Here is an 8,888-nt window from a genome sequence, read left to right as displayed (position 1 = left end):
AGCTAACTGTGACAGAGCTGTGACAGGCTAGTTTCTGCTTCAGTACTGACTGACCTCCGCTCCCAAGATGGCTGGTATCAGATCTGTCGGTGTTCTCTCCAGATTGTCATTACAGAGATATTCTGTAATCTCAGGTAGGAAGGACATGCTTTTCACTAGTGTAAAGTTACAGAAAGCCAGCGAGGAGAACAATAATAAAAAAAACCTGATAACTGCTACGTGTTTGGTAACCGCAACCTTAGCTGGGTTATTAAACTTTTAGAAAACAGTTTGTGTGTTAGTGCATTATTCATATCGATCAATTTATATGTTTAGAACATCTGGATATTACTTAAAAGTGGATGTTTATCAAGCAAAGTGTATTTTTCATGCGCATGCTAACCCACTGGCTGCTAAATAGCTAATTAAAGACGCTGTTGTTTAAAGTAAATGAGCCTCTGTTTCTAAATGATAAAAGTTGATTGTGAGCTTCCGCTTTTTGACTGTAATAAGACGGTTTTGGGACATATTAGACAGAGATTTGAATACTTATGTCATTCATTCGCCATTGTCGTAGCCACAGATGCCTGTCTCTGTGTGTGAATGGTAGGCGGGGGAACTAGGTGAAGGGTCATTCATGAAACTGCATAGCATATAGCTGAGGCTGTCTGAGGTCATGGTCACATTATGTTATATTTATATAATAAAAGATACATTTCAAGTGTATGTTGTTTGGAGGACATTGTTTTTAGTCTTTATGGTGAAATATAATGTAATATAAATATGTATATTTTTAGTGTGGGTGATGAAATAGCTACGTGCAGCAGGTTGGATGACATGTACCCAGTGTTTGACACATGACTGTAGTAAAATATTTTCTCATAAAGAAGCTGAATTTTACCTAAAAGATTAAAGGAAACTTACATGACTAAGTTAAACTACTAGTTTGCATTTGCGTTCAGACAACATTAGACTATTTCTAGCCTAACTCTGTGTAAACTTGATTAGTAAATAGACCCTCAAGACTTTTTAAACGGACCCTACTTGTTAGTCAGGTTCTTGTTGTGTGGTTAACCTTGCAGTTTTATAACATGGACATTTCTGAATGGTGAAAATGCAGTTTAGCTAGAACAATAACAAATAAGATGATAAATAATATTGATATAATATGGAAATAAACAGAAGAAATCAATGACCTAGAAACAACAGAAGGTAAATGGACTGTACTTATATAGCGCCTTTCTAATCTTTATGACCACTCAAAGTGCTTTACATTACAACTCATTCACCCATTCATACACTGATGGCAGGAGCTACCACGCAGGGTGCCAACCTGCTCATCAGGTGAAATTTACCCATTCATTCTCATTCACACACCAGCAACTTGGGGTTAAATGTTTTGCATTGGACTGGAGAAGCTGGGAATCGAACCGCCTATCTTCCAATTGGAGGATGACCGCTCTACCTCCTGAGCCACAGCTGCCCAAGAAGGGGTCTTGTGATTATAGGGATAGAAATCCAAGCTCAACTTTTTTAGTAAAACAAAAAGAGATCAGCATTATTGATAAGAGTAAAATATCTACAAACTGGAATTAAATTGATATTCTTGTAGTCCGTAGTCAAGAATGTCATTGATGGTTTTGCAAAACCACTAACTCACATTTGTAAATTGTCCCTTCAAACTGGTAAATGTCCAGGAAAAAAATGTACCCCATAATATAAAGCTGGGGATAGACACCACTTTACAAATTACAGGCCTGTTTCTTTACATTCCCAATTCTCTAAGACACTGGAAAAAATGTATACAGTACATATTTATATGTCTAAAATAAAGCTTTTGATATTATTGATCATGATATATTACTTGATAAATGTGAAATGTATGGTATCAGATGGATTTTACTGAAACAGGCACAAATATGTAAAGATAAGTGAACATAAATCATCATGCATGGATGTTACTTGTCCATCAGGGGTCAGTATTAGGCCAAAAATTGTTCATTTTGTACATAAATGACATGCAGAGTATCAAAAATAACCAGAACCAGTCATAGTTCCCATATTACCCTCATTCTTGCTTCCCTCTATTGGCTTTGTGTAAAAATTCAGATTTGGCTACAAGATCCTGCTGATTACATACAAACACTCAGTGACCTTTCCCCTACCTATATTTCTGACCTCCTCGTTTCTCTCCCCACCTCGATCCTCAGATCCCGGCCTTCTCTCTATCCCCCACACTAACGCCAAAACAAAAGGCAGCAGCAGTCTTTGCCCCAACTATATCCAATCATCTTCCACAATCCTATTAGATCTGCTGAATCTTTGGACTATTTTAAACTGCGCCTCCCTTTCTGTCCTCAGGTGTCTCAGCCTGTTATATTGTAAATTTAAACTTATTTTAAACTTGTTTGTTTTAATTTTGCATGGGTTTGTATGTGAAGCACTTTGTAACTGTCTGTTCAAAAAAACAACAACTACTAAACTAACTACTACTAAAATAAATAAAACTTTATTTACTTACTATGACTGATCCTCTACTTTGACATCCATGGATCTGCCAGAATTTAAGACGAGTATCTGTATCTCCATTTGTGGAATGGTTTGCTTCTTTCTTATATGTTTTGAAAAAATAATTATTACAGTGAGAATTGGTAGTTTAACTTGGTCCTTTAAGTTTCCCTTTACTTCCTGTAACCTTTAGTGTCGTTTGATTAATGTCCTCTTCCCTTTTACAGGCAGTACTTTTCGCACCTTCTCAACAGCTCCAGCCATGCTAGGTAATTTAAAAATCATTTCTAATTTATATACTACATGGTTAAAAATAGCTCACCCTGTCCTGCGACACAATTATTTTCTGACTGCGCAGTATCTTCCTTGTTTATTTTTAGCCAGAACCCATGTGAACTATGAAGTCAAGGGCGATGTTGCCGTTGTTCGGATCAACGACCCTAATTCCAAGGTGAGAGCTTGTTTAAAAAGAACAAAAAAACCAATGCACTGATATTTATGCCTGGAATAAGCAGATGTAATTTAAATTTAATGGTCAATTCTCTATCCAGGTGAACACACTGTCGGTACAAATGCAAAAGGAGATGGGAGAGGTCATGAATGAAGTGTGGGCCGACAATGCTGTGCAGAGTGCTGTCCTCATCTCCTCAAAGCCAGGATGCTTTATTGCAGGAGCCGACATAAAGTAATAGAAACTTCCTTAAATCCACTTTCTGTTAAACTTGATAAAATGTGCACTTCAGCCATGTAATGTCTCTACATCTTATATATTGTACAGTATAATTAACTACCACCGCACTGTATTAAAACTTTTCTGCATGACACAATTTAGTGTTATGGACCTTCAGAAATAAAATCTTAGTGTTTTAGAATTAAATGTAAAAATGGCAATGTCTCCAATGTATGATTGGCCTCTAAATCTGTTACAGCATGATTCAGTCCTGCAACAGTGCAGATGAGGTAACCAAGCTTTCTCAAGAAGGGCAGAAAATGTTTGATATGATTGAAAAATCACCAAAGCCCATCGTCGCCGCCATCAATGGTTCTTGCTTGGGAGGAGGATTAGAGGTAAACAAATGATTTCACCACCCAAACTTTATTTTTGACTACTGTGACAACATTTGACTATGATGACTGATGATGATGATGATGTGACTCTAATGGGTTATTTTTGTATTTCAGTTTGCCATCGCATGCCAGTACAGAATTGCAACAAAGAGCAAGAAAACAGTTCTCGGTACTCCTGAAGTAATGCTGGGTCTTTTACCCGGAGCCGGTGGTACTCAGAGACTCCCCAAAATGGTTAGTACTGGTTTACAATGTAACTTCTGTTCAGTTTCACATATAAATGATTAGTTCTTTTGTTGCATTAAAGACACTCCTAATATTATAGATGATAGATCAGTTCACAAATGTTTGCCTTTATTACCTTTTTTAGGTTGGTCTTCCCAGTGCCTTCGACATGATGCTGACAGGAAGAAATATCCGAGCAGATAAAGCCAAGAAGATGGGGCTTGTTCACCAACTTGTTGATCCACTAGGTAAAAAGCTATCCCAACTAACATATCATAAAATAATAAAAAACACTGAACTGATTACCACTTGTAGAAATTAACTACTCGATGTAACACTGCATGATTTCAGACTGTACATCAGTGTGTTTTGGATCTTTTCATGATTTTTCTGTTCATATTCTAGGACCTGGGCTGAAGAGTCCAGAGGAAAGAACAATTGACTACCTCGAGGAAATTGCCATTGAATGTGCCAGAGGAATCGTTCAAAAGAAGATCCCTCTCCGCAAAGAGAAAAGCAGGATGGAGAGTAAGTCATGTTGAATTGAGTGAGCACATGGCGTGATTCTTTTCTCTCTGTTTTTGTTCAATCATGAATTTTTTTTTTTTTTTTTTTTTTTTACTATATTAAAGACTAAATGTTCTCTCTCTGTAGAACTTCAAGACTATGTCATGAGCTTTGAAATGGTGCGGAATAAAATTTACAACACTGTCCACGGTAAAGTCATGAAGCAGAGCAAGGGACTATATCCAGCACCCCTGAAAATCATTGACGTAAGTGAAAGCGCTCTCTAAACAATAACTCTATTACTGTATATAAAAATGCGAATTATTTCAAGTTTTAAAAAGGGAGTTTGGAAGAAATTGAATTCATTAGCTTGACTTACTGTCCATTTGTGAGTAGAGTATCCAGTTCTTTCTTGTCTTCTCTGCTTTGTAAACATTTGTACAAAATTGATTATATATACATATTTACATCACACTAAATGTAACTGTTCATATTTTGCTTCCAACTTTCAGTGTGTGAAGGCTGGAGTAGAACAAGGCCCTACTGCTGGATACTTAGCGGAGTCTCAGGTAAGCTTTGTTGGCTTTACGTCATCGGCATATTTGGTTTTTGCAACAGTCCAGTAATAATATTGTACTTGATCATTGTGTACTTTGTTTGTCACAGAATTTTGGCCACTTGGCAAGAAGCTCAGAATCAGCAGCCCTGATTGGTCTCTATCACGGTCAAGTTGCATGCAAGAAGAACCGATTTGGAACCCCTCAAAAAGAAGTGAAGTAAGTGAATATTACTTTCATATACAGAGTGCGTCCATGATATTAAATTAACATACTCAGTAGATGTTGTGAGTACAGAATAGACCAAAATAGCAAAGTTGCAATATGGTCATAGTTAAATACCTGGTTGCAAGTGACGACAAAGCCAGGTCTGATACTATTGTTTGACTCATTTATAGTGATCTCAAACATGAGATTATTTCAAGTCTTTACTTTAGTCTAAAGGATGTGTAAAATATTCAGGACCATTGTTCTTATAGACTAAATTAATTATCGGTCTTTGTTTACCACCAGGACTCTTGCCATCTTGGGAGCAGGTCTGATGGGAGCTGGTATCGCCCAGGTGACTGTGGACAAAGGGGTGCACACGATCCTGAAGGACACCACTGTAGCTGGACTGGGCAGGGGAGAGCAGCAGGTTTACAAAGGGTGAGTTGTCTGATGGTGGATTATCCTTATCAGGCATCAAAAAAATGTAGTTTTTGGAAGATATCTTTACACCATGTTAGGTATTTAATCCACATACCGACTGTAAATATGGTAGATATTATCAGCTGTGGAATATATTTGATGATTATAAATGTGTTGCAACCTAAAATGTGGGATCTTAAAGTAAGTCGATGTATCATTTAACTCAAGGCTCAATGACAAGACCAAAAAGAAGAGCATCACTTCATTTGAGAGAGATTCCATCCTGTCCAATTTGTCTGGCAAGCTGGATTACAGCGGCTTCGACAAGGCTGACATGGTTATTGAAGCTGTGTTTGAAGACATCAGTATCAAGCATGCAGTCCTGAAGGAAGTGGAGGCTGTAAGTGTAACTGAAAAGTGGCTCAGTAGGCTTTTTTGATAGAAAGAGAACACTCACTTTCTAGCGTAACAAATGTTTTGAACTCCAGTCTAATAACCATTTGTCTGCAGGTGGTTTCCCCTCACTGCATATTTGCCAGCAACACGTCTGCTCTGCCCATCAAGGATATTGCTGCTGCCAGCAAGAGACCAGACAAGGTTTGTACTTGGGAGCCTTGTAGTTTAAAAGTCCTACGTTTGCAATTAAATGAAAGAATACAATGTTGCTGAGTATTGTTTCTGTGTTTTCTCTTTAGGTAATTGGAATGCACTACTTCTCTCCAGTGGACAAGATGCAGCTCCTTGAGATTATAACTACTGATAAGACTTCAAAGGACACAACAGCCTCTGCTGTGGCAATGGGCCTGAAGCAGGGCAAGGTCATCATCGTTGTTGGGGTGAGGTTCAGCATCATAATTGTTTCTTCTATCCCTCTGTAATTACTAACCAGTGACTACCCTGTGTAAAACTGTTTCATCTTTGATTTAATATTCACAATATAAAAGTTGTTTACAGAGTAGTAGCTTTAAGGGAAGGCCAAAGATGATGCATGACACTAAAATATATTACACATATTTCTTTGCAGGATGGACCCGGATTCTATACAACAAGGTGTTTGGCTCCCATGTTGGCTGAAGCAGTTAGAATATTCCAGGTTAGTAGTATTACAAAACTAAATTTAGCTGTAGACTCTGTGCTTATTATTGCTGTAAAATACTGTATTCATTATATACTGGAGTTATAGATTTTGGGACCTAGGATAGACAGTCTGTTCACTTCAGGATGGCTGTTAGAAAATTGATATCATTATTATTTATCCATTGTGTACTTACAGGAAGGAGCTGACCCCAAGAAGCTGGATGCCCTCACCACAGGCTTCGGGTTCCCTGTTGGTGCCGCCACACTGATCGATGAAGTCGGTATTGATGTCGCCGCTCATGTGGCCGAGGACCTCGGCAAAGCTTTTGGCTCCCGGTTCGGTGGTGGAAATGTTGAGGTTCTGAAGACTATGGTGGACATGGGATTCAAGGGTACATGCAGTCACATTGAAGGATTGAGCTTTCATTATAGCTGGATATTGTTGATTTATGTGGGAATGATTGTAAAAATGTATTGAACTATTTTTTTTTTATTTATTTTTTTTTATCCTCAAGGCCGCAAATCAGGAAAGGGTTGCTACACCTACCAGCCAGGACTCAAAGTCAAAGACGTCAACACAGAGATTGACGACATCTTGCAGAAATACAAATTGACACCAAATCCTGCTGTGTGAGTTGTCAGAAGTAGCAATGCAGTCCATTTAAGTCACATTATTAATTTGTCTATTTATAAAATTACTATTATCAGTCCCAGTTGTTAATTACAGTAACCAGAATTTTGTTTTGTCTTTAATACACAAAATAAATCCTGTTCATGTTGTTATATAAATATTTTACTGTTTTTTCATTTTAGCATCTCCTAATGATTAAAATATTCTGTTCTCATTTGTCCAGCTCATCAGACTCTGACATACAGTACAGACTCATTACCCGGTTCGTCAACGAGGCCGTGCTGTGTTTGCAAGAGGGTATTTTGAACAATCCTTTGGAAGGAGACATTGGGGCTGTGTTTGGACTGGGATTCCCCCCGTGCCTTGGAGGTCAGAATTGAACCTTGGTCATTTAAGCTGCTTATGCTGAGTGCCTATATCCTCTGTCAGTCTGTCAATGGGGGGATTATTACCTCTAAAAAGGGTATCTAAAGGGTTTTGTTCAGAGCTGAATACAGTCACAAACAGTGATTTTGTAAAGGTAAATTACTGAGCATACAGCATTTTATGGTAAAACCACCAGCTGCAACAATTAGTCAATTTATCAATGAGTCTACTGATTAATCATGAGATTTTTTTGTAAGTAAAAAATATCAATTTGCTGGTTGCAGCTTGTCAGATGTGAGAATTGGAAGTTTTTTGAGTCATACATGATAGTAAGCAGAATATCTTTGGATTTTGGACAGTTGAGCAGACAAAAACAAGACATTTAAAGAAGTCACTTTGGGCTTTAAGTTATTACACTGGGCGTTTTCACTATTTTCTGGCATTTTATAGACAAAACTATCAAGAAAATAATTCAGGGATTTATTGATAAAGAACATAATTGTTGCACCCCAGAAAACAAGGATCTATTAGTAGTTCAGTAACTCATCTGGTTTTTACAGAATAGTTTTTATCTTCATTGACAAATGAAAACAACTCAGAGCAATATCCCCATTATCTTTTAACCATATCTGCATATCTGTGATAATGTGTCTAACAAAATATCTTACTGCTTCAGGGCCTTTCCGCTACGTGGACAGCTTTGGTGCCGACAAGCTGGTGGATAAGATGAGGCAGTACGAAGCCGTCTACGGCAATCACTTCACACCATGCCAACTCCTACTGGATCATGCAAAGGATTCAAGCAAGAAATTTCACAAGTGACCTGACTTCACCATCTGTGCCAGTAGTACTTACTAATAAAACTGGGGCCTGCCACTAGAATGTGCCTAACATTTATGTCATGAGTGGGAAGGCAAAAAAAATCGGAAAATACAATGTCTGCAGAAATTAATAATGGATAGATTTTTTTTTTGTACTTTTACATTATTGATTTCACTGAGGGTGTATAGACTCCATAGCAGCAAAATAAAAAAAATAAAAAAATCCCAGCTGGCAAAAAATAATTCATCATTGCATTGATGAATGTGTGCCTGCAAATGTATTTCTTTTTTCTGTACATTAAAGACTTTATGCGCTGGTTTGAAGAATGATGTAAATGTGAAGTCGAAATAAAATTTTGTTATTGAATCAAACCCACTTTTTTTTTTTCTTCCTTCTTTTATGTGCGTTCAAGTGGTAGTAGGTGTGTCAATGGTCTCTATTACAAAATTAGACCATATATGTGTAAGACCAGAGGATTTGCACAAATTTAATTGGTCGCGCAGGTCACATGTCTGGTT

At 37.6% G+C, this 8,888-nt stretch overlaps 1 protein-coding gene across 1 annotated transcript; it reads left to right on the top strand.

Annotated features, from left to right (window-relative positions):
* Nucleotides 1–8,741, top strand: hadhab (hydroxyacyl-CoA dehydrogenase trifunctional multienzyme complex subunit alpha b). The gene is made up of 20 exons (XM_053335438.1): nt 1–134; nt 2,715–2,756; nt 2,868–2,938; nt 3,039–3,172; nt 3,417–3,555; nt 3,670–3,789; nt 3,926–4,028; nt 4,186–4,308; nt 4,435–4,553; nt 4,800–4,856; nt 4,954–5,063; nt 5,358–5,492; nt 5,703–5,874; nt 5,985–6,071; nt 6,170–6,310; nt 6,499–6,567; nt 6,748–6,943; nt 7,067–7,181; nt 7,406–7,551; nt 8,225–8,741. The coding sequence occupies exons 1-20, from the start codon at nt 68–70 to the stop codon at nt 8,368–8,370; spliced, it is 2,292 nt and encodes a 763-aa protein (XP_053191413.1). The 5' UTR covers nt 1–67; the 3' UTR covers nt 8,371–8,741.
* Nucleotides 8,742–8,888: the final 147 nt, after the last annotated feature.

The sequence above is a fragment of the Scomber japonicus genome, chromosome 16, assembly GCF_027409825.1.
Source record: "Scomber japonicus isolate fScoJap1 chromosome 16, fScoJap1.pri, whole genome shotgun sequence".
Lineage (NCBI taxonomy): Eukaryota > Metazoa > Chordata > Actinopteri > Scombriformes > Scombridae > Scomber > Scomber japonicus.
This window is presented reverse-complemented; position numbering and strand designations above follow the sequence as displayed.

What these genes read in the sequence shown, in the direction of transcription:
- hadhab (XM_053335438.1), top strand. Translation starts at nt 68, where the DNA reads ATGGCTGGTATCAGATCTGTCGGTGTTCTCTCCAGATTGTCATTACAG. An exon ending in ATTGCAGGAGCCGACATAAA is followed by an intron (nt 3,173 to 3,416) that starts GTAATAGAAACT and finishes AATCTGTTACAG; the next exon opens with CATGATTCAGTCCTGCAACA. An exon ending in CCAGCAAGAGACCAGACAAG is followed by an intron (nt 6,072 to 6,169) that starts GTTTGTACTTGG and finishes TTTTCTCTTTAG; the next exon opens with GTAATTGGAATGCACTACTT.